This window comes from Leptodactylus fuscus, chromosome 3 (genome assembly GCF_031893055.1).
Source record: "Leptodactylus fuscus isolate aLepFus1 chromosome 3, aLepFus1.hap2, whole genome shotgun sequence".
In the NCBI taxonomy this organism is placed as follows: Eukaryota; Metazoa; Chordata; class Amphibia; order Anura; family Leptodactylidae; genus Leptodactylus; species Leptodactylus fuscus.
Genome location: NC_134267.1, coordinates 59,363,734 through 59,388,402, shown reverse-complemented (window position 1 = coordinate 59,388,402; position 24,669 = coordinate 59,363,734). Strand labels below are relative to the sequence as shown.

At 39.9% G+C, this 24,669-nt stretch overlaps 1 protein-coding gene across 7 annotated transcripts in view; it reads left to right on the top strand.

Annotated features, from left to right (window-relative positions):
• SYNE1 (spectrin repeat containing nuclear envelope protein 1) overlaps positions 1 to 24,669 on the top strand; it is a 274,048-nt gene that overhangs the window by 96,188 nt on the left and 153,191 nt on the right. For all 7 annotated transcript variants that reach the window (XM_075267635.1, XM_075267636.1, XM_075267637.1 and 4 more), the window contains 17 exons: positions 122 to 280; positions 1,348 to 1,556; positions 5,311 to 5,419; positions 5,813 to 5,977; positions 6,847 to 7,014; positions 8,409 to 8,579; positions 8,661 to 8,801; positions 8,934 to 9,094; positions 11,302 to 11,452; positions 12,492 to 12,719; positions 13,301 to 13,399; positions 16,052 to 16,239; positions 17,394 to 17,517; positions 19,933 to 20,099; positions 21,675 to 21,828; positions 22,023 to 22,651; positions 24,274 to 24,453. In XM_075267635.1, coding sequence (XP_075123736.1) covers positions 122 to 280; positions 1,348 to 1,556; positions 5,311 to 5,419; positions 5,813 to 5,977; positions 6,847 to 7,014; positions 8,409 to 8,579; positions 8,661 to 8,801; positions 8,934 to 9,094; positions 11,302 to 11,452; positions 12,492 to 12,719; positions 13,301 to 13,399; positions 16,052 to 16,239; positions 17,394 to 17,517; positions 19,933 to 20,099; positions 21,675 to 21,828; positions 22,023 to 22,651; positions 24,274 to 24,453 — 3,203 coding nt within the window. The remainder of the gene's footprint in view (positions 1 to 121; positions 281 to 1,347; positions 1,557 to 5,310; positions 5,420 to 5,812; positions 5,978 to 6,846; positions 7,015 to 8,408; positions 8,580 to 8,660; positions 8,802 to 8,933; positions 9,095 to 11,301; positions 11,453 to 12,491; positions 12,720 to 13,300; positions 13,400 to 16,051; positions 16,240 to 17,393; positions 17,518 to 19,932; positions 20,100 to 21,674; positions 21,829 to 22,022; positions 22,652 to 24,273; positions 24,454 to 24,669) is intronic.

Genomic DNA, 24,669 nt, shown 5'->3' with positions numbered 1-24,669 from the left:
GTCTAAGTGGGTGTATGGACTGTTTCATAATCATTAGCACCTAATTGTCAGTTTATTCATAATTTCCAGGATTTAGTTCACTATGCAGAGTTATAAACACGGTATATTGTTTGTATGTCAGGACTTTCAGGGGGAAGCTCCTTACCATTTACTGAGATTAAAAATTCACCTGGAGAAGAATCGGATTCTCAGTGCGGTTGAAGAATGTCGCGCCGAGATTGCCAGAGAGATCAAAGCGTTACCGGTGGATGGAAGTGAAAAAATTATTAAAGAACATCGGGTATGTGTGAATAGTACATATCTATTATTCTTGCAGAAGTTGCTGATGAAGATTATATTACCTTCTAACAATGGATTTAGTAGCAAAAGAGCTAGCACTGTATGTGGTATTTCTAAATAGCCCAGTGAAGACAGTGAAAGCAAATATCTGAGATTTTAGTATATATTTATATATTTATATTTTGTTAAATTAAATGCTGTGATTGAACTGATATCATGTAACAACCGAAAAAAAATCTTTAGGGGGTTAGATAGATTTTCTGATAGGTTGGATGTTGAATGATGATGTTAATGCAACCACTATTGTCCCAATTACTTGTTGGCCGTAGACCAAGAACCTCTTAGAGGCATTAACAATCTACTGTAAATTTGCTGCAGTATATAGTGATAAAACCTTAATCACTTCTCCATGAATCATAGACGTGCACTGTCTGAACAGTTTCTTGAAGTCCATTTTTTTAATACCAGATTCTGCTGGCTATGCATGTGTGGTCTGTTTTTCATGAATCCAATACATTGAAAATTGTTTGAAAAAGTTATTGAACACCCAGGAACACAAAACATTTTTTTTTAAAGTAGATTATGAGCCCCACATAGAGCTCACAATGTACATTTTTTCCCCTATCAGTATGTCTTTTTTGGAATATGGGATGGAAGTCCATGCAAACATGGGGGAACATACAAACTCCTTGCTGATGGTTTTTTGCCTTTGGTGGGAATTGAACACCAGGAACCAGTGCTGCAAGGCTGCAGTGCTAACCACTGAGCCACCGCATGTCCCCAAACACAGAACATTTATGTCCTAAAGTCAGACCTTTGCAAATGCAGAACTTGAGCCATGTTTCTGAGTCTACAAAATGACAACAGACGCGACTAAGGCCCCAATTTGTTAAGCCCCAATATCTATAAATTTGGGACACTTATTGTGCCACTTTCTACTCTGACATTTTTTGCCATGAAAAAAAATGGCACCAACACCCATAGCATGTTATGCTGACAACAAGGTCATTTAGGAAACGTTGTCTGTTTTGCAAATTTCCATTGAGTTTTTCCACGGTTGTATTGTAGGTTTTCTTTGGCGAGAAAGGCTGCTACCAACTGTGTGAGAAGAGGTTACGCCTTATTGAAGAGCTATGTTCAAAACTACAAGAAAGGGACCCTGTGAAAGGAGTGCAAGAAAGCACAAAAGAACTGCTGAAAGATGTAAAAGCTCAGATTGACAGTACACATCTAACACTCATGGAACATCCTGACAAGTGGAAAGCTTTCAAGATCAGGTAGTTTTCTTTGTTGAAATGTTTTCACTTTTACAAAAGAAAATGGAATAATGTGTTGAGAAAATTATACCTTTAGGTGAAATTCATTAGGTGGCATTATACAGTCCTATGAAAAAGTTTGGGCACCCCTATTAATCTTAATCATTTTTTGTTCTAAATATTTTGGTGTTTGCAACAGCCATTTCAGTTTGATATATCTAATAACTGATGGACACAGTAATATTTCAGGATTGAAATGAGGTTTATTGTACTAACAGAAAATGTGCAATATGCATTAAACCAAAATTTGACCGGTGCGAAAGTATGGGCACCCTTATCATTTTATTGATTTGAATTCCCCTAACTACTTTTTACTGACTTACTGAAGCACAAAATTGGTTTTGTAACCTCAGTGAGCTTTGACCTTCATAACCAGATGTATCCAATCAAAAGAAAAGGTATTTAAGGTGGCCAATTGCAAGTTGTTCTCCTATTTGAATCTCCTCTGAAGAGTGGCATAATGGGCTACTCAAAACAACTCTCAAATGATCTGAAAACAAAGATTGTTCAACATAGTTGTTCAGGGGAAGGATACAAAAAGTTGTCTCAGAGATTTAACCTGTCAGTTTCCACTGTGAGGAACATAGTAAGGAAATGGAAGACCACAGGGACAGTTCTTGTTAAGCCCAGAAGTGGCAGGCCAAGAAAAATATCAGAAAGGCAGAGAAGAAGAATGGTGAGAACAGTCAAGGACAATCCACAGACCACCTCCAAAGAGCTGCAGCATCATCTTGCTGCAGATGGTGTCACTGTGCATCGGTCAACTATACAGCGCACTTTGCACAAATAGAAGCTGTATGGGAGAGTGATGAGAAAGAAGCCGTTTCTGCACGTACGCCACAAATAGAGTTGCCTGAGGTATGAAAAAGCACATTTGGACAAGGCAGCTTCATTTTGGAAACAAAAATTGAGTTGTTTGGTTATAAAAAAAGGCGTTATGCATGGCGTCCAAAAAGAAACAGCATTCCAAGAAAAACACATGCTACCCACTGTAAAATTTGGTGGAGGTTCCATCATGCTTTGGGGCTGTGTGGCCAATGCCGGCATCAGGAATCTTGTTAAAGTTGAGGGTCGCATGGATTCCACTCAGTATCAGCAGATTCTTGAGAATAATGTTCAAGAATCAGTGACGAAGTTGAAGTTACGCCGGGGATGGATATTTCAGCAAGACAATGATCCAAAACACCGCTCCAAATGGACTCAGGCATTCATGCAGAGGAACAATTACAATGTTCTGGAATGGCCATCCCAGTCCCCAGACCTGAATATCATTGAACATCTGTGGGATGATTTGAAGCGGGCTGTCCATGCTCAGCGACCATCTAACTTAACTGAACTTGAATTGTTTGTCCAAAATACCTTTATCCAGGATCCAGGAACTGATTAAAATCTACAGGAAGCGACTAGAGGCTGTTATCTTTGCAAAATGAGGATCTACTAAATATTAATGTCACTTTTCTGTTGAGGTGCCCATACTTTTGCACCGGTCAAATTTTGGTTTAATGCATATTGCACATTTTCTGTTAGTACAATAAACCTCATTTCAATCCTGAAATATTACTGTGTCCATCAGTTATTAGATATATCAAACTGAAATGGCTGTTGCAAACACCAAAATATTTAGAACTAAAAATGATTAAGATTAATAGGGGTGCCCAAACTTTTTCATAGGACTGTACTTATTGAATCTAATTCTGTCAGTACTGTGACATATGTAATAATGCAAATTTCTCCTTGTGTATTTTTCCTCATTAAGGATAAGGCCCCCCCATACCTAGCCACAGCCAAAAAGCACTGCCGGAAAAACCACAGCAGAAACGCAACGCTTTTCATAGAAAGTCCACAGACTTTTCCTCTGCGGACTTTCTGCTTCCATTATACCTATATGGAAACAGCCAGCGTTTCCGTAGGTTTAATTAACATGCTGTGATTTCCAAAAACAATACGGTTTTGGCGATCGCAGCATTTCAACTGCGAGTGTTTTTCTGCAATGTGTGGATGTAATTTTTTGGTTTTTTACCTCAATGTTTATGCCACATGGGGCCAAAGGGTATATTCACATATCAGAGTATCACACTGATTCAACCATAAAATCTGTGGTGGTAGTACTAGACACACTGATTATCTACATTCAATATACTGTAGGGAAAACCTAGAAATAGGGATATTATACTGTGGGGGCAAAGTGGAGGGGGGCATTATAATATAATGTCTGATGGGCCACTGGGGGGAACCTGTTAATATCTGATGCTTCTGCAGAGGCATTTGATAGAGTGATGGGCCAATAAGGGGCGTTATACCATATGGGGGAACCACTGACGGGGCTTTATAATTTATGGGGGTCAGGTATTTATAAGGGGTAGTGATGGTGGGTCACATTTATGAAACCTAGACAGTGGGCCTACCAATGTACACAACAGGTCTGTCTGGCACGTCTACCTGTGCTCATTAGGCCTCTTTGGATTCCTGAGTGATGTCAAGTACTGTTGAGGACTGTGCTTGGTGTAATGACGGTATGACGACAGCCCCACAGACTTCAGAAATACTTTTTATTACTGCACTTCTACTTCAGATGGTGCATACATAAGAAGAAATTCACTCCAGAGCCCCATGAGCTGAGCCCACAAGATTACTGAATTCATTGCCTCTAATGGTAGACTTACTGTTATTTTTCATACTTGCCCTCACCTCCATCCTAATGAAGGAGCTTAGGATCAGAAGCGTCTCAATCATTGTTGTATCAGTGTATTATTCATGGCTACTTGGATTGTATTCTGTTTTTAGTTTATGTATACATCATCTAAAATAAAAGTGCAGTGATACAAAGTATTTCTGAAGTCTGTAGCATGTGCAACATAGGCAGAATACAGCCAGTATTTTAGCGAGGAATTCTTTATAGCCTACCTCTGCTGTCCCTGCTATAGATACCTTCTTATTGGGTATTTTTAGCATCTAATCTATCATTTATTTAGCGGCCCCCAGCTATTACATGTGGTTAGCACTGATCAATAAACAGCACTGCTTCTCTTTGTTTGCCTAGCGCGACCTTACCAGCTACATAGTGGACATTGCTGCTGAAACACACAAAGATATTCAGTTTATGCGTGAAACAAAATAGGAACAGGGGAGAAATAAGATGAATGGAACCACTGCTGAGGCATTTTTGTAGTTTCTTTAATTGCGGTTTTTTTTAATGTAGATTGTGAGCCCCACACAGAGCCCACAATGTACATTTTTCCCTATCAGTATGTCTTTTTTGGAATATGGGATGGAAATCCATGCAAACACGGGGAGAACATACAAACTCCTTGCAGATGGTTTTTTGCTCTTGGCAGGATTTGAACACCAGGACTCCAGCGCTGCAAGGCTACAGTGCTAACCACTGAGCCACCGTGTGGCCCCTAATTGTGTTTTTTTATGTTGAATAATTTCATGTTTCTTTTCTGGCAATTAAAAAAATATGTAAATATGAATAAATATTGGATTAAAGTGGTAATATCATTAGGGACTTATTCTTTGTTCACAGGATCGGGAATAAGTGTCATATTGCTGGGGGTCCAACCTCCGGGCTCCTAATCATGGACTTTTATTCCCATGTTTTCCTGGTTGCAGGGGGGGGTCCATCAATCGGACCCCTAGCAATCTGACACCTATCCTCTGACCATAATGGTACAACTACTTTAACAGTATCTTCTTTTCTACACTGATATTCTAGGTTAACAGAATTATCAGATTGGGTTGCGGAAACGGGTCCTCTGCTGACATCAATTAAAAGTGAAGTAACTAAAGTTTCTAAATATGAACAAATGAAAACTTCAGTACAGGTGATACGTTTTCTCTTTGACTTTTTCCTATTCTTCTAATTGTATTGGATCTTTGGTCGGCAGTACAGAAAAACCACTGTAAACATGAACGCTTAACATAAGATATATTCATTCTGTATGTGGGCAAAAATTGAACTGGGCCCCTTTCATCCTGACAACCTCCAATCTCCTCACAAAGCAGTAAGGGGCAATAGCTATTGGCCAAGAATACAGAATAGAAAGAGTGCTGCAAATAATGCAATAATGCCCTATCCATTATAGTAAATTAAAATGGATAAATGAATACAGCTTTTATCCTGGCTGACTTACCCTGTGTACTTTGATCTTCATTGAGCTGCAGGAGGCCTATTATATAATACAGCTCACATACATCTGTGCAATGCTATGTTTTAGGATATCAGACGTGAAGCAGCAAAAAAAGAAGATAACCTTGGGTATCTTAAGGACAGGCTGAGTGCACTTATGGTGGTTTCAGTTGAGAGAGAAGTGAAAAAACAAAGCAGTAATCTACATAGAGTGTCTACTGATCTGAAAGAACTGCTGGACTCTCTCAATAAGGTAAGTACTACATAGCGCCATTACCGATGGAATGAACTCGTACAATGGAAGTAGTTTGGACATTTTTACTTAGAAGACTAACTAGTGCCACAGCATTTTTCCTACAGGGAGTCCGACAGCAGTAAGTTGGCTGTAAATCTAATCCCAGTGTCTTGTAGAAGGTATTCTACAGTTTCCAAATATACCTCTGTTATCCACCTTTGAATATCCATTTTCATGAAAATAACTGCTGTATTGATATGTAGATGACGAGAACAGTGCTTTAGGGGGGTGACTTATCTTGTCTCAGCTCTACATTCTCGGGCAAAGCACTTTTCCCCTTAATGTAATATTTCCTGTAATACCCTCTATGCACAGGTCATGCCATAGAATCTCAATAGGGGTAAGGTCAGGATTCTGACTTCACAAGTACAGCTGTTTGTGTGTTATTATCTTAGTTCATTGTGTTTGCCTATAGCTATGACTTAGGTAGAGATCACACCACTTGTTATTAGTAATCAATGCAGAAATCCAGATACCGTAATTCCAAAAGATTCCCTTACTATTGAAGCATTTGGGACCTAAACACACTATAATGTTAAAAGGTGAACATTAACTTTACACCCTACACGAGTGTTACTATGTATCAGTTTTACACAGACTGCTCCTTTCATTTCTTTCATACTTGCTTGTGCCTGTTTTTGAATGGACGATCCTCCATATGAACAGATGCAGACACTGGCTGCATTGAATTACCTTTCTATATCTAGGTTTAATGAAAAGAGTATACTGGTTTTATAGCAAAGAATATCCACTATTACAGATCTGATCTTTCCTATGAATATTCAGCAAACTCTGAAACTTGCAATGTTTCTTTTCTTATGTTACAGATTGACAAGATCTTGAATACTGTTGGAGATTGTGTACAGTACAAGGCAGAAGTAAAAAATGTGCTTGGTGAGATACTGACTAGTTCTCAAGAAGTGCAGTCAGAAGCTGAGAAGATACTAAATACAGAGAGCTTCGAGGAGGCACAGGAACTGCTTTTTCATTATGAGGTATAGGTGATACAAGATGCACAATCTAAATCTTCACATTAACAAGTTGTTTATTTCTGTTCCTGTTCCACACCAATGCAAGTAATAAGTCTTTTACACATATAAAACTAAGGGGGCGTTCACACTACTGTCAGTGTCCGACAGGTAGTGTCCGCTCCTAGTGTCCGTTCAAAATCTCGCACGGACATTAGGAGTGCACACTAGCTGTGTCCGTGACACTTGTCATTCATTTAAATGGCGATCGGGTGCGTTGTTTTGCACTCTGTGCCCTTCCTTCACTGTCCGCATGTAAAGATGTCCGACTTTTCAAGCGGACAGAAAAAAACTACTTGTCGGGGTTTTTCTGTCCACTTGAAAAGTCGGACATCTTTACAAACGGACAGTGAAGAACAGGCACAGAGTGCAAAACAACGCACCCAATCGCCATTTAAATGAATGTCAAGTGTTACGGACACAGCTAGTGTGCACTCCTAATGTCCGTGCGAGATTTTGAACGGACACTAGGAGCGGACACTACCTGTCGGACACTGACAGTAGTGTGAACGCCCCCGTACTGATAAAGGAAACGAAGCATGATTTTTTTAAAGTGGTTGTCTGGACCCCAACTAATTTTCATACTGATAACCTATCCTCAGACTCTGGTTGCTTCTAGATGGCGGAAGATGTACAGGCGAAATTAGAAGCGGTTCTGCTCCAGGCCTCAGTACTGCATCTCTGCAGCAGAACCGCTATTGAAATCAAGGACTGTGGTAGCACAGCCAAAGCGTCACATTCATATGGGTGAATACCAGGCACACACAGTAGGAAATGGCCCTCCACTGTAAAATGTATCCAAGGAAAAATGTTATTTACCCAGTGTATGGGGGCTCACAAATTTTACTGGTATGGGGTCCCAAAATTCCTGATGGAAGAATAGATTAAAAAGCAGATACAGCAAAATTATCAAGAATAAATGCAGCAAAATTAGAGAATACAGGTAGCAACATTTAATTTTCAAATGCATGGTATACAGTAGAGGGGATCTCCAGCAAAATTCTTGCCCAAAAGTGCTTTCAAAAAGTTGTGGTACCACTGGGCTCATGATCTCAGTGTAGTAGTAATTTATTTCACAATTGAGTGGATTTGCTGACTCTTAGTTCACATCTGCGCCATTTTTTTGGTCCACCAATGGACAAATGGACTGCAATAATTCTGGACATAAAAGGAGTCGAAGGAAACCCAATGTCTGTAATGTGGTCTGTTAAGCCTTCTTTTTAACTGAACTCGCCAGACAAAAAAGTGAGGCTTCCAGGACTTTTTGGTCCAGCGATCTACACCAGACAGACACCCAGCGCAAATGTGAACTCAGCCTAACTTTATATTTTACAACTCCCAACATGTTCATATTTTGTCAGGAAAAGATAAAGAAAATACAATCAAAGAAACAGGATGTACAGGTCCAGATTGCTCAGGCAAAACAGTTACAGAAAGGATTGACCAAGGACATTCAAGAGGACTTTACAAAGATGGAAACAGAACTGGACAAAGTAGCTGCTGCAATGATTGACCAGAAAGAAAGCTTAAAGGTACCGGCTTCTGAACCTTTTGTATATATGCATCTTTGTTGTATCTATGTCAACTAACTCTAGGTGTATATATTTTTAAAGGATACAATGCACGACTGGGAACAAATAGAAACTGGCAAAAAATCAATTGCCCAGAACTTGAAGCATATAGGGCCTACATTTGAACGACCTCTGAACTTTGGGACATTGGAAACTTTGTCAGCTGAACTTCAGCAGGCAAAGGTAAAAGATCAATCATTAATGTCATTTGTATATAGGTATATGTGCAGAATGGATTTAGGGATTTTTTAATCTAGATTTAATTTTTAATTGTTCCAAAAATACATAACATTTGACAGTATGCTATTTTTACAGGAGGTGCGTAAGCAATATGAAGATCTCTCTGTCCAAGCAGAAAAACTTGTCGAGAAATCATCTAATATTAAACTGGGAGTTAAGGGCAAGCGCCAACTACAGGAGAAGACAAGATCTATTCAAGAAAATGTCAAGCTTGTTAAAGAAACCCTGGCTGGAAAGTATGTCTGTCTTACTTCAAATGTTTTTGTGCCTTTATCTCATAATGTTACCATAGCTTTACACAAGAGAATTCTTCTATCTTTAAATGGGTTTTCCCAACAATCAACCTTTTGTTTAAACTTAAAAGGGTTTTCCCATTTCAAGGATCCTATCTATACTATATATATAAGCAATGAAGAAATAAAAAAGGAACTTTGCATGGTTCTCCAATCCTAACTTACAAGATGGCCATATAGGCTTAAAGTGGTTGTCCCATCTCAAGGATCCTATCTATACTGGTAGCTTATGTAAATTGAAGACTTTTCCTAAGTATATTGATTTAGAAATGCTGCTTTGTTTGCTTGTTATGTAAACTTATTCCTTCCATTGTTTACACAGCGTTACCATAACAATGGACCTGTGAGTTAGGACAGTTGTCAAAACTGCTCTGCTGGCAGGACAATCAGTTCAGTTAATTGCAGTTTGCTGATAAAGCCCTGTCTGTTATCTCTCTATGTAAACACACAAATAACATTAAGCCCATTCTGTACAAGAATCTGCATAAGTATTGTGATACTTCAATGTCCCGTCCAGCAAGAAGGAGGGGGGGGGGGGGGAGAACTACAGGAAGTGAGAAGAAGAGACAACAGGCAAACTGCTGAAACAGTGAGATGGGGAAACCACTTTAAACAAACTTGCAGATAAACCATCCGCACTGTCCCTGTGACTGCACCCACCTCCAACCGTGCCTTCTCTTTCACGATCTGCACCACAAGAGCACCATTACATTTTCAGCTTGCAATGGCCAGACTGGGCGGTCCTTATTATTGATCATGTGACTGCCTGCTTACTAGTAAAAACTACATTCCCCAGGTATACCTGGCTTTGTGCGCTTTCTCACTGCCATTAAGTCCATAACGCCTAACATAAATCATTCATACACTACACCTCCATGCAGGTATCCCTGATCTAATAAGCAGCTATAAGAAAGTGTAAGAAACAAACTGGGCATGTGCGTCCTGAATGAAAATAGACTACAGGTCATATCCATTAACCACAGTGTTCAAACAATGGTAGGGATAGGGGGGTTTCATTGGACTTTTTATGGTAACATATACATTTTGCTCATTGCTTTCAATGGGTGACAGTGATAGTTTGTAACATACTTTCTATATGATTGGTATTGTGGAAATACCCCTTTAAGTTACTTTGCCAACAGTATTTCCCAATATGTCAATGGTGTCTCCCATATTCACTTTTACTGTAGTAATGTAATATCTGAAAATACAGTTATTGCAAAGTCAGGCAATCGCTTTTGCCCTTTATATCTAACCATAAGTGGATCCTAAAGAGAAAGAAACATCTCTTTTATAGATCCACGGTGTCCAGCCAATCGGATACTACATAAAAACACCACTTTGCCAACAAGACTAGGGATTGTCCAGGAAGTCGAGAAACTATGAAAGGACCTGGGCTGGGATAAAATAAAAAGCAAACAAAAAAAACCATGTCCACTACTGCAGTTGTTTTGTTTTTTTTACTTTTTTTTTCATGCCAGCTTTTTTTTGTGCTTGACTTTACTGGTTCCTCTCCAGTAACTGCTAATTCTGCTGAGCGGTCTCAGCAGTCACATGGGGAGGGACTGAAGTACTTCCAGGGACTGAAGTACGGCACATGACCCAACAGAGTGGTGACGAATGCTGACACACGAGGGACAATTGAGTATGTTACAACTGCCTCAGATTCTTCTATAGTTTCTCCAATTCCTGGACAATTCTTTTAAAGTAGAACACTTATCCACTTGAGTCATGTCTATTTTAGTAATAAAAAAAATAATGCTATGACTAAGGAACACGTAGTTCTGAAACGCGTTGGTGGTTTTTAAGCTTTTTTTTGTTGTATTTTTTTTCATCTCTTTGCACTTTTTGTATTTTTTATCATCTTCATGAATTAAGTTAAATTTTATATTTCAACCTGAGAGATGACGAGCCTTCTCTATATATACTCTTCAAAAAAAAAAAAAAAATTCCCAAAAATAAAAATTATGGAGCATCTTTTCTTATAAGCCTTTGCATTGTACATTGTGAATAAATTAACAACTGTTTATTGCCATTTCCCTTATGATATAGTTGTGTTCCTCTTTGGCAAGAGGGACAGTTTGACATCACTGTTTTTGTTTTGTTTGTTTTTTTTCATTTTTTTCAACATTTCAACTTTTTTTGTTAAGTATCTTGAAAATGAAGATGGCTAAAGATAGTTGGGAGAAGTTTGACCATGATTTTGAAGAACATTCCACATGGATTTCAGAAAGGGAAAAGGAACTAAGCGATCTAGAACAGTCTGATAGTTCAGCTGGACTTCAGGTCACACGCATCCAGGTGAAAGTTTCTAGCAATATATACTAAAGAAAATGTATTTGTATTGTAAATAGTGATTTGGCTTTTTTTTATTTTTAAAGCTGTATCATTTATAGTAGGGAAATAGGAAATGTGCAAATACCTCATTGTTGCACTATTTTTCTCAGTTAACCCTTTGTAAGGCTGCGGCTCCACATTGCAGAAACACCGCTTTTTTTGTTGTTGATTTTGCCGCATTTTTATAGAGTATAAGTATAAGAAGTTTCCTATATATTTTCCCATCCTATTGTAGCCATGCTTGGCTTTGGCTCAAATAAAACGCAGCAAAATCTGCAACAAAAAAAGCTTTGTTTCCTCACTGTGGGGCTATAGCCTAAATTAGTATTTTCTGCACTGTAAAACCAGTGGCTGCAAATGAAACAGTGTGACAGATGTATAAAAATAGCAATTTCTCTCATTAGAGACAGAAAATGTTGCTTTCAGCCAACATGTTTCTTAACAGGGCATATTCCCTGTTGATAATTGCAAAATACACTGCACTGGGGGAGGCACTGGATCACTTCACATACTATATGCTATTTTAAAGGGGTTATACAGGGGGTCATTTATGTATAATAGGAGTGGGATATACAATAAAAGAATGAATACTTATTTCATGGGGATCCTCCACCGTTCCCGTGTCACTGATTTCCAGGTCCCTGGTCCCTTTTTCCTTGTTTCTCTTGACTCTCAGGAAATGCTGCCAGTTGAATGCAACTGGTGTATAGCGATTCAACCCTTTGAATAAAATCATATCTCCGCCACAAATCACACACACACACACACACACACACACACACACACACACACACACACGCGGGACTATGTGTAGATCCACATACATTTAACTGCTTTAAAAAATAATGAAAACTGTTTCAGTAGTATGATGCTAAATTCAGACCACCCTGATGCTATAAACAACCAAGGCCGAAATAATCCATTGCAAGTTTCTCATTCTCATAACACCTGTTAATATAAAGCTTATCCTTAACATATTTTTTCGTAATATTATTTTATATAGGAAATTTTGAAGGATCTGCAAAATAAGTCCAATGCAGTAAAAGAGCTTGAGGCACAGAGCCAAACATTTGCTGAATTGATAAGCTCTGCAGAGATGACTCGGATAAAAGCCAAGCTTTCACAGATGGTCAAGTATTGGGATGGGCTCAAAGAACACGCACATCAACTAGAAGGAAGTATTCTGGGCATTGCAGAACAGCAACAGAAGTTTGATGACACAACCAGACAGGTAAACACAAGTCACTTGGTACAGAAGCCATTCTTTCTTCATTTATGTTAAATATGTGGCTAATTTATAGTGCTGTTGTTAAACTGGCTGCTGTCACCACCCATCTCCAGCTTTGTAAATCAGGATCACATTTTCATTCCTTTTTTTGTAATAGGAAGTTGTTAGGAATTATGAATTCATGAGCTTTTCCTTCATAGTAAGACTGTAGAAACACTGGAGTTATCTATTGCTTTACTTTGATAATTTCAGGTGTTTAGTGTAGGTTAGAAGATGTGTAAAGATGGTTGTACACTATAGATAGAAGTTGGATGATAAGTGGACGATTAGTGAATGTTCATTCTCCAGCCATACACCATAAGATGTTCATAAGATTGTTCATAAAGAAAAGATCTTTAATCTTTGGACTGAACATTTCAAATATGGCCAACCTTTTTTTTTTTCTTTTTACAGGCGATGATGCTTTGTGATGGATTGTTTGTTATTAACTTTCTTGTTAGTTATGGATGAAATTGTCCATTGTCATCACATTTGTTTAATGTGCATAGGTGTCTTCTAGCAATAACATATTTGCTTCTTTACAGATTCAGACTTCTTTAGAAACTATCGAAGCTTCTTTAGCGCTGCCGGTTAAAAACTGTTCGTCTGGAGCAGAAACGTACAAAGCCCTACACTGCCATCAGGTAAGGGAAATGAACAAAAGGTAATTCCTTTTATTACAATTTTGGGGTCTTAGTTATTTTCTGGGATTACAGTACACTTTAAAGAAGTTGGTCCTCCACCAAAAAAAGAACATAGACCTTGTACCCCTGTCTAAACGAGAAAAATTACATATTTGCATTGTCACTGCATTCATCTCTCATCTATGGGACTGCTTTGGATAATTATCTTATAATTATCAGATTTGTCCCTGATATATCCATTGCAGTCTCTGGCCTTACTATAACTCCTAGGCAGAATGCCCGCTGCCTCAGGGTTATGTTTTGCGCAGACCTTTCCTTCACTCCCCATATTGAATCACTCACATGCTCATGTCACCTCCACCTCAAAAACATCTCCAGAATACGCCCTTTCCTTACCAGAGATACACTAAAGACACTTATTGTCTCTCTGATTCATTCTCGCCTTGACTACTGTAACTCCTTACTAATCGGTGTTCCCCTCACTAAACTCTCCCCTCAACAATCTATTCTGAATGCAGCGGCCAGGCTCATCTATCAGTCTAGACGCTACAGCGATGCCTCTGGTCTGTGCCAGTCACTACATTGGCTGCCTATTCATTATAGAATAAAATATAAAGTTATCACCCTCATCCACAAGGCTCTCCATAATGCTGCACCTCCCTACATTTCCTCCCTTATCTCTGTCTACCGCCCAACCCGTGTTCTCCGTTCACTCAATGACCTAACACTTACATCCTCTATTATCAGAACTTCCCACGCTCGTATTCAAGACTTCTCCTGAGTTGTACCACTTCTCTGGAATGCTCTCTCCCGGACAATCAGATAAACTCCCAATTTCTACAGCTTCAAGCACAAACTAAAGACACATCTTTCCAGACAGGCCTATCACAATTCCTAATGTAAACCCCTCCGTACCGTCATTAGAATCCACAAAATCTAACCCTCCTCTGTTCCAGCTCCCACATTACCCCACATGATATGATGCCATTTCAGGCTAACTCTCTATGTCCAAGCTCCATCCACATGTTAAAGGACATGACTAGTGACCGCTCATAAAGTTTTATGTTTGTGTAATGACAGTCACCTCTATTACAAAACTGTCTTACCACTGTATAAGCAATGCCGCCCCTGCTACCTCTTGTGTCACCCCCTCTACTTCATAGATTGTAAGTTCTTGCGAGTAGGGCCCTCAGTCCCATTGTGTGAAATGACTTTCTTTATAATGTATCTTTCTGTCTGTAATTTAACCCTACAAATTGTACAGTGCTGCGGAATATGTTGGCGATGTATAAATAAAATTTAGTATTATTATTATTATCTTTGTGGCAGGGGCGTAACAAGTAACCATGGGGCCATATAGCAAAACTTGGGGCAGCACTCTACCATGACCTCCTAAAACAGTAATTTAGAACTTGAAAAGTTTTTCATTATTTTGTTTTCCTTTAAATAGTGATTTTACAGTGCAGGTAATGCACAATGATATCACAATACCAGGATAATTCTGTTATGAACCAAATACAACACAGACAGATAGTTAGAATAGTTAGTCACGGGAGACCGGACTTCCCTGCACACTGAGATAAAAGAGCGCTGAACACCCAACGCCCTCCAAACTGTAGCAGAACTAGGCCCCAGAGGTCTTCACGAGAGCTCCTGATGGAGTTGATGGACTTGGATGACTCAGAGGCCCAGAACTGCAACTGCTCAGAGAGCGCCAAACGCACAGCACACCACAAGTAACAGCAGGACCCAGAATCTCAAAATCCACTCACCTTAACGGGCGTAGAAGCAGGTGGAATTGGCAACAGAGATAAATGCAGTTGCAGGAGTACTCCAAAAGATAGCAGAAGCACTGTAGAAGTTTTTTTACTAGCCAGGTTGGCACCAGAAGCTCATGCAGTACCAAAGGATGAGGTGAAGCGTAGTCAGACAAGCTGGGTCATATACTGGAGGCCACATAGTACAGAAGGACTAGATGTAAGGGTAGTCAGGCAAGCTGCGTCAATCACTGGAAGTCACACAGTACAGAAACGCAGGTCAAGGAAAGGTGGTCTAGAAGGCAAACAATGTTACAACAGGAGGCAGATACGGGGGTACAAAAACGGCAGGCAGGAATCATAGTCAGGAGAGTTACATGGCAGTTCAGACAGCAGGAGACCAGAAGAACGCAGGGAGGAGCTGACAGGATTAACTGAATAGCCAGCAGCGAGCCAAAGCCTAAATTAAATAGATGCCGGCCCGCCACATGACCCCCCCCCCCTGCCATGAAAATCCGCGATCTAGTGGAGCGGAGGAGACCGTCAACCCCTACAGACTCCTTCAGTGGTTCCGGTCCTCCGCCCACCAAACTTGGAAGTAGCAGGCTGGGGACCACAAGAGAATAGGGCCAGCTATCTCTGTGCATAGCTGCAGAGGTTCCAGCCCGGCTCCATGCTTCATGGGCAAAACCCTTTGGTCATGGTTGTAGTCAAAATATTTGGGTGGTTGGAGAAGAGAACGCATGAGAGTAACTAGTGTATAACAAGTGTATAGTATCATAATAGAAGGTGTGTCACATTATTCGCTGTTGGATGTATATGTAAAAATGGTGTCTTGTGATAGAGTTTATAAATTGCCTTGTTCTTACTGATGATACCTCATTTTCATCTATAGGATCTCTGTCATGAGGTTGAAATGTTAAAGAACAGTATCCATTCTCTGAGTGCTGGCACTCGCAAACTCCCAAACAAGAGTAACTCAATGCAGGTCATTGCCAACCTTCAAACCAAATGTGAAGTTGTGACTACACAGGCTAAAGAAAGGCTTTCTTTGTTGGAGCAACTGTTAGTTCATTGGCAGAGGTAAGATACTGAAAAACTATGAAATATAAGATAGTGAAATGACAGCTGAGGGTAAAATAAAATACATATACAATATTTTTTTTTTGTAAATGCTTTTATATGTTACATATACCTATTACTATTATGTTAAAAGGGGTTTTCCAATATACCTGGAAAACACAGGGGGTGGAGGTGCGGTAAAATAAAAGAAGCAAGGTTCACCTTGTTCCTCCTTTTAGGTGGTGCACGCCTGTTCTTTCCAGTTCAGGTTCTGGTCAGATGGAAGTGCAGAGGTTGAAGTGACTGCTATGGTCAGCTGAGGTAAGTGAGGTCGTCTGAGCCTCTGCACTTCTAGCCTAGGCAGTACCTTCCTTGGAGAGAACAGAGGATGCACCACCCAAATAGGGGACCCGGGTAGGTGAGTATTGCTCTTTTTTCAATTTTACCACATGCCCCATGACCTCAGGTACATGGCAAGAAACATACAAGAAACCATTGGAGTATCCTACTACATTTATGGAATCAGACAGAAAATATCTTTGTATGTGTCTGTATGAAATTAGTGGCGTAGATAAATACAGTAAGGCCCCAAAGAAGTTTATGGAGGCTTTATTACAACTCCATACAAAGATGGCCATGTGTTTGAGGCTCAGTAAAAGTGTGCAAAAACCTATCTGATATTGTGTGCTTGGCTCTAAAACCTTATTTTCAGCTTTATAGAGAAAAAATTATAGTCATACTTAAGTTGTCGTTGACATTGTCGAGGAGTTTCAAAACTTGGGGAGGATGCTAGGTTAGGTGAAACATTAAGAAAAAAAAAATCATACTCACTTGTTCTGGGCGCTTTGGTATCTGCTGCTGCTGTCTGATCCAGTGCACACAATGACTTTGCTTGTGGAGGTCACAGGAAAGAACCGGTGACATTTGTGAGTGTTATTGCCAGTTCCTTTCATGTGGCCACAGAGGCCGGTGATGGGGCTCAGCAGTCATGTGCGGTAAAAAGACACAGCGTCCACTGGACAGCGGAGATCCACACCAGAGTGCTAGAGACAGGTGAGTATGATTTTTTTTTTTTTGGAATATTTCAAATTTCTATGACTGAGTTTTGAAATTTCTGGACAACCCATTTAACATTTTCCTCTATATAAAAAAAAAACTTTACTTTTCACTTCTAGACAAGAAAAGGAACTTTCTTCTATTGTGACATGGCTTGAAACAAGTGAAGCTTTGGCCAGTCCTCAGCAAGGACAGCTCTCTGCTGACAAGACAAAACTGGAAGCTGTAATGAAGTCACTTCAGGTTTGAGAATAACATGTAATAAATATTTTTGTCAGTGAGGATTCGTTCACACTTACGCCCCTGTCTAGTGTTTGCCATTCTGCTGGGTTTCCATCCTCAGCCTGGGTGAAACTGGACAGGGGACAGAAACCCGGTCAGCTTTAAAACACATTCACTTGAATGGGTTTGTAAAGGTGACCACCGGTGTCCACCTGTGGCCTGTCCATGGGGAAACCGTTTTTTTTTCGGCCGGACAACAAGTTGGACATGCAGGACTTTGTGTCCAGCTGAAAAAAAATGGACAGGCTGCAGGTGGACACCAGCGGTCACCTTTACAAACCCATTCAAGTGAATGGGTTTTAAAGCTGACCATCGGGTTTCCGTCCCCTGTCCAGTTTCGCTGGGGCTGAGGACAGAAACCCGGCGGAATGGCAAACACTGGACAGGGGCGCACGAGTGAATTAACCCTGACCGCAACAAGCAAATTGCATTCTAGATCCTGTCATAATCTCTACAGATCCCATCATGATCAATGGGGTCAATTGGTCAATTCTGTTTGTTTCTGTCATATGATGCATCAAACCAAGTTGGGATTTCCTGTTTCTATAATACAGCAGAAAAACTGAAATCCTAATGGAGATGTGAACATAGCCTAAGGCTGAGGCCCCCACATAGCATAAACGCATCATTTTTAGTTGCAGATTTTGCTGCAGGTTTTTGAGACAAAGCCAGGAGTGCATTGGGCAGAAGGTAGAAGTATAAGAACTTCCTTTATTCTCTGTATCCTTCCATATTTCCCATTCCTTTTGTAGCCACTCTTGGCTTTGGCTCAAAAAACCGCAGCAAAATATGCAACAGAAAAAGCTGCTTTTCCGCAATGTGGGGCCTCAACCTAAGTCAGGAATTATATGGGTGTGTTCAAACAGATTTTTTTTCACGATTTTTAGTGTGTTTTTTGCAAGGAAAATTGCATCCAAAAATGCCCCACTAAAGTCAGGGTCCATTCACACGGAGTAACGTGCCGCGTGATGTGGCACGTATACGGCGTGTGAGACTTTGCGCGCCGTAAAAGCTCCCATTGATTTCAATGGGAGTCTGGATCGTATATGCCGTGTTATTTTGCGGCCGTGATTTTGCCGCAAAATCACGGTCGCAAAATAACACGGCGTATACGATCCAGACTCCCATTGAAATCAATGGGAGCTTTTACGGCGCGCAAAGTCTCACACGCCGTATACGTGCCACATCACGCGGCACGTTACTTCGTGTGACTGGACCCTCACATTGTTTTCAATAGAAGTCAGCAATGAGTGCTTCAGTTTCATTTTGCTGAAAAAAGTGGCATCTTTTTCTATCTTGGCAAAAATTGTGCTAAAACTGTGACATTAGGCAACATGTACACACTTTTAGTTTCTGTCAGTGTGCCGTCTTTTGAATCCTCTGACGTTGGTGGTGTGATATACCATTAGAAAGTAGAATTCACTTTCAAGTTTGCCATTACACACTCTGGTGCCAGAGATATTGGTGCTATTAGTTTCAGCACCAATATCCTTCCGCTGTTAGAAGGGTGAGCCTTACAGCTCAGTGTCATCGCTGAGCTTTGAGGAATGCCTCCCATGACAGTATTCTTAACCTAGCCTTGTACTTTCAGGGGAGTCATTCCTCACAGCCCAGTGATGACAGTGAGCTGTAAGGCCTGCCCTTCTGACAGTGGAGGGATATCGGTGCTGAAACTAACAATTTTGATTTCTCTGGCATCGGGCACATACCTTCAAAGCTGTCAGCTTTCTAGTGGTATATAATACCACCAATAGCATACTGTTAGCATATTATTTAACCAATAGCATACTGACCAATTCATTTCTGTGCCCACATGCACATGACTGTGACTTCCAAAAGCCAATTTGGGAGTCGTGACTCTGATCTAAAAAAAAAGGTCATGGCAGAAACTAATCCTGTCTCTTCTGCCATCTGGGGTCATTCATTCATTCAAGCGTATACAGTAGGTCTGTGAAAAGTATGGACAGAGCATAAATATCTGTGTGTAAAGATGAGCGAACACTATTTGAAACAGCTGTTTCGAATAGCACGCTCCCATAGAAATGAATGGACGTAGCCAGCACGCGGAGAGATAAGCAGCCCGGCTGCCGGCAAAGTCGGCGTGACGGCCGCTTCCATTCATTTCTATGGGAGCGTGTTATTCGAAATGGCTGTTTCGAATAGTGTTCGCTCATCTCTATCTGTGTGCTGTTTGTCCTTCTGTATGTAACCTAAGCCTGTCAGAACTAAAGTGTAGGTGTTTTTAAAGTGGATTTGTGTGTAGAAAAATGCACCAAAATCCACATAACAAAACTTGAACATACCCTAAAATTACAGAAACTGATCCACTGATAAGGTTAACAGCTTAATATATGTTTTTTTGTTTTTTTTTGCCAGGATCTGAAAGCAGAGTTAACCACACAGTCTCAGCGATATACAGTTCTGGTCCAGTTGTGTGCATCTTTGTATCCAACAGCCTCTGAAAACAGAGTACAGCAACTGAGGGATCATCTTGAGAAGCTGTCCCAGAGATGGAATACACTACCAGAAGCTGTTTCAAAAAGGTAACGTATTTGTTATTGCCATTTTATGATTATTCCACTGTTTTGGGACTATAGGAATATTATTAACTTGCAAACATGCTCTTGTACAGCCTTCTGTCCAACGTCAAGCCACACATTTATAGTCCACCGTTCTGTTCATTTGTTGTTAACACAGATGACAGTCCTTTTTCTGGTGTACTGGTCAGTCACAATAAGATATCTGTAGGGCTCTGTCAGTTCTCTCAGGACATGTTCTTAAAGACCTCAGTTTTATGTAAATAAGGTTCAATGGCTGTAGAATTTTTATTTTTTTTTATTATTTCAAGCGTTTAGTTTGTTATCAATGAATGAGAACACTTGTGTTTCCACTCACAGTCTACAAACTTGCACATACCCCTCTAGGTATACCGTTATATCCTGCATATGTGTAAGCAAACAGGTTTTTCTTTTAACAAGTTATTTCAAAGATGGTCAAAGAATTACTAATATCACACCAGAATATAATAAAATAAGTGTGTAATACATGAAAAGAGATAATACTTCCGCTGGGTTCACACCAGCGCCGATCTACGTTTTCAGGTTTCCGTCTTCTGCCGACAGAAGACGGAAACCTGACAGACCATGTCAGGCCATGAGCGCCAGTGAGCGTTTTTTGCTCTCCATGGCAAAACTGTTTTTTTTTTAACTGGACACAAAGTCCTGCATGTCCGACTCTGTGTCCAGTTAAAAAAAAAACGGTTTCGCCGCGGACAGCACAAAAAGCTCACCGGCGCTCACGGCCGGACACTTTCCAAACCCATTCAAATTAATGGGTTTGAAAAATGACTGCAGGTTTCCATCTCCTGTCCAGTTTGGGGCAGGAAACGGAAACCTCCGAAACGGAGACCCGGGCGCAGATGTGAACTGGCCCTTAACTGTGGTTAAAAATGATGTAATAGTTCTCTAGATATGGAGCCCCATTATATATCATGCACTGATATATACCCATCGGTTGATCATTTCCAATCTTGCACGGCGCGCATATTCATTGCCCAGTGCTGAGCTGAACTAACTAATTTCCAGGTCTTTATACCACTCTAAACTAGGGGCTTTCAGTTGTCTTTTTCTAGACAGCTGGCTTCCTACTCTTTCTCTGGTCAGCTGGCCTGAAAGGACCAAGGAAATCACACCTTCTCCAAGTAATGGGTGCATTAATAGAAAACCTAATTATGGCCATAAACATGGGGATATGGCCATAACAAAGAGTGACAAACCAAATTAGCAGGAACAACCACAAACCACACTCATAGCAACAAAGATTATGGGGACAAATTAACTATGATTAAAATTATAGCTAGAGAAACGATACATGGATAATATATGTGTGTATATATATACACAACCGATACACATAGATTGATCAGTAAGACATTAGCCCTGTCATATCACATCAATAAGACACTATGATTTTGTGGAAAAATATGTCCTATTACAGTATGTACACTGCCACAAACTAGTTGTGTTTAGCTCACAGAGCATTGCCTTAACTTTAACGCTTTAAACACCATATGTGAATATTGATAATATAACATTCTTATTACGCCCATCTATTTGTAGGATCAGTGTCATGGAGTCCATTGTAGGAGAACATCAGAAATTTGATGATTTGTTACTAGAATTTTCCCTCTGGATTAAACAATTCCTTAAAGACCTTCAGGATGCTTCTGAAATAAACACATCTGATCATGAATCTGCTGTTCTTTTAAATAAGGTAACCTTACTGTATGTGGTTCTTCAGGTATACAGTACATGTCATTCATCGCACTTGCAAAAGTTTATTAAGGTCAGATTGTCATTAAATCTCAGTTCGTGGAACACTTAAAAAAAAAAAAATCACTTGGACCCTTCAGTAGGGATATTTTAAGTATATTTCACATCCAACATTATTTTCCTTATTTCTTCCAGAACCATATAGAAAAAGTGAAAACACAACAGAAGGAAATAGATCATTTGAAGGATCAGCTCACTAAATTGTGCACTTTCACCATTCCGGATGATCATTCACTATTGGAAGGAAGGGTCACAGACTGTATACAGCTATTTGAAGAGACGATTCAGATTACCGATAGACGGCAAGAATCACTCTCTAGGTTAGGCTCCTTCTTACAAATGCACCAAGAATCTCTGAATGTTGTCTGTCACTTAAAAGAAATGGTAGAAGGGGCAGGCAGTTTAGACAAAGACAAGTCAGAATCTGTGGAGAACGAAATAAACAGAGTTGCCAAGGAAATTGATGAATTAATAGCTCTGTCTGTAGGACTAGATACAGCCCTCACCAAAGCACAGTACCATCTCAAGAACTCCACTTCTGATCAGAGGACTTCCTGCAGAGCGCTGGCCGATAACCTAAGTCTGGAACTGGAGAAAGTTCAGAAGTTTCTGGGAACAAAACGTAGTGAAGCAGAGGCTCTTGGGGCACTTTGGCAATCATTTATTGATTGTAGAGAGAAACTGCTCAAGACTATTGAAGATATTGAAGAAAAGGCAGACAGTGAAGAGATGAAAGACCCAACATTACAGGCTCTTCAGCAAAGGTAAACTCAGGACATGTGTTCGTAATGGCTGATACAGCCATATTAATACTGTAAGTGAATGGTTTTGTGTAGAGTTGGCTGCATTCTAACAGGATTTTTTTGGTAAAAACTATGCTAACCATGCATGTTAGATAACCATCAGCCAAATATTTATTTGGCCAACTCCATTCCTTCAGATCCTCCCTATATCCATACAAGCCAATTGTGTTCCGTATCAGGATAGGCAAGTTGCTGCCAGACACCCCTGGCAGGGTCTTATCTTCCCTGAGAAAGACCGATAAGATAAGATTATCCTTTAATAGTCCCACAATGGGGAAATTTCAGTAATACAGTTTCATAGACAGTACAATAGCATATAACAAGAGAGAAAAAAACACATACAAGCTCATGGCAGATAGAGAAATTCTAGGAGTCATAGCAACTAAAAAGAAAGAAACACAGACACACTGCAGGATCATTTAGTTCTCTGTGTGGAGTGATGTTGATAATACAGCCAGACCGTGGTTGGAGGACACGAGGGGGGGGTCACAGCATGTAGATATAACAGACAGAAACGTTTTTTTGCAGAGGTGGGGGACATATGCAGCTATCACGATAACATGTGGCAGTTCCTTTGGTAAGTGGTGAGATCTCATGCTCACAGCTGATAGTTCGGTATCTTGCATCAGCACTATTGTCCATTAACCACAAAAAATGCCCCAAATGTCCTTCATCACAAGCCCTCCTACTTTCTTCTTACCACTGTGTTCTACTGCCCAAAGAAGTCTGAGGCCATCCAGGTAGACAGGGTGCTGCTCTCTTGCCAAGCTTCCATAAACTCATAGGGTAGGTGGGTGATTCCCAGGCTGTAACAGAGTCCCACGTGTCCACAGATAAAGAAAGAAATACCAGTCAGCTGTAGGCATCTTCACACATCAGCAATAGACTCCAAAAATCATCTCCTTGAAAAGAAGAAGTCCACACTTCCATGCAGGTTTCTCCTCCATGCTGCATGGTGTCCATGCTGTCCTTAGCTCCTGGGAGGATGGTAACAGGCACATGTGCACACAGGAAAACTCCAGCTGAATCAGGTCTTGAGTCTTGTCCATGCTTTAACAATAGAAACAAAAGGCAAAAAAAAGTACTCCACAGGGTCTTCCATTCGATTTATAGCTGATAATTCATAGTGCTAGGTTACTTGTTTAGAGAATTCTTGAAGATACAGACAAAAAGAGTTAAAAGGAAGATAAGGCATGTTAAAATCCTTTCCTTCTTTTCCATGACTGCTGCCTCATAAACCTTATATGATTGGCTGGTCAAAGTGAAATTGGCAGGTTTGGCCAACAATAATTTAATATAGCTATCTTTACTGTTGTATCTTTTGTAAATACATTTTAAAAATAGTTGTCAATCATTCACAATTACAGAGAATCTTAGTAGCTGTTATTATTAATTTTCCATATGAAATATAACACATTGCTCAGTTGATGAATTAGACATATTGTTATTTGTTTATTTAATTTTGGTACTCAAGTAGGGATTTAGTGTTACATTTGCACTAACCATTTTACTGTTATTAAGTCTTGTTCCTGTGACACATTTCCGGTAATGTCCTCTAAGTATGGCTATCCTGTTGAATACAGATTGAAATTTTTCAATGAACTGGAGGAAGAAATTAACTCTTACCAACATGAAAAACAGTGGCTTATGGACAAAGCAAAGCAGATTGCCCAGAAGGATTTATCCATGGCTGCAGAAGCAGATAAAGAGCTGAATGGTCTGATCATGACTTGGGAAGACACAAACAAGCTGATCAGTGACAGGTAAACATATAAGGGGCCATGGCCTTCTACAAACCATCTTTGTATTACAATATGTATTTAGTTAAGTTATATAGTGCACACTATTACAGTCAGTTATAAGCGATCAATACCATTTACACTGTATTTCACTTGTCATTGATATAACAAAAACATTAAATTTGTATAAAGATAGACCTAGTATAAATGGGGTTTAATCTCTTATTATAGCCTTCAAAC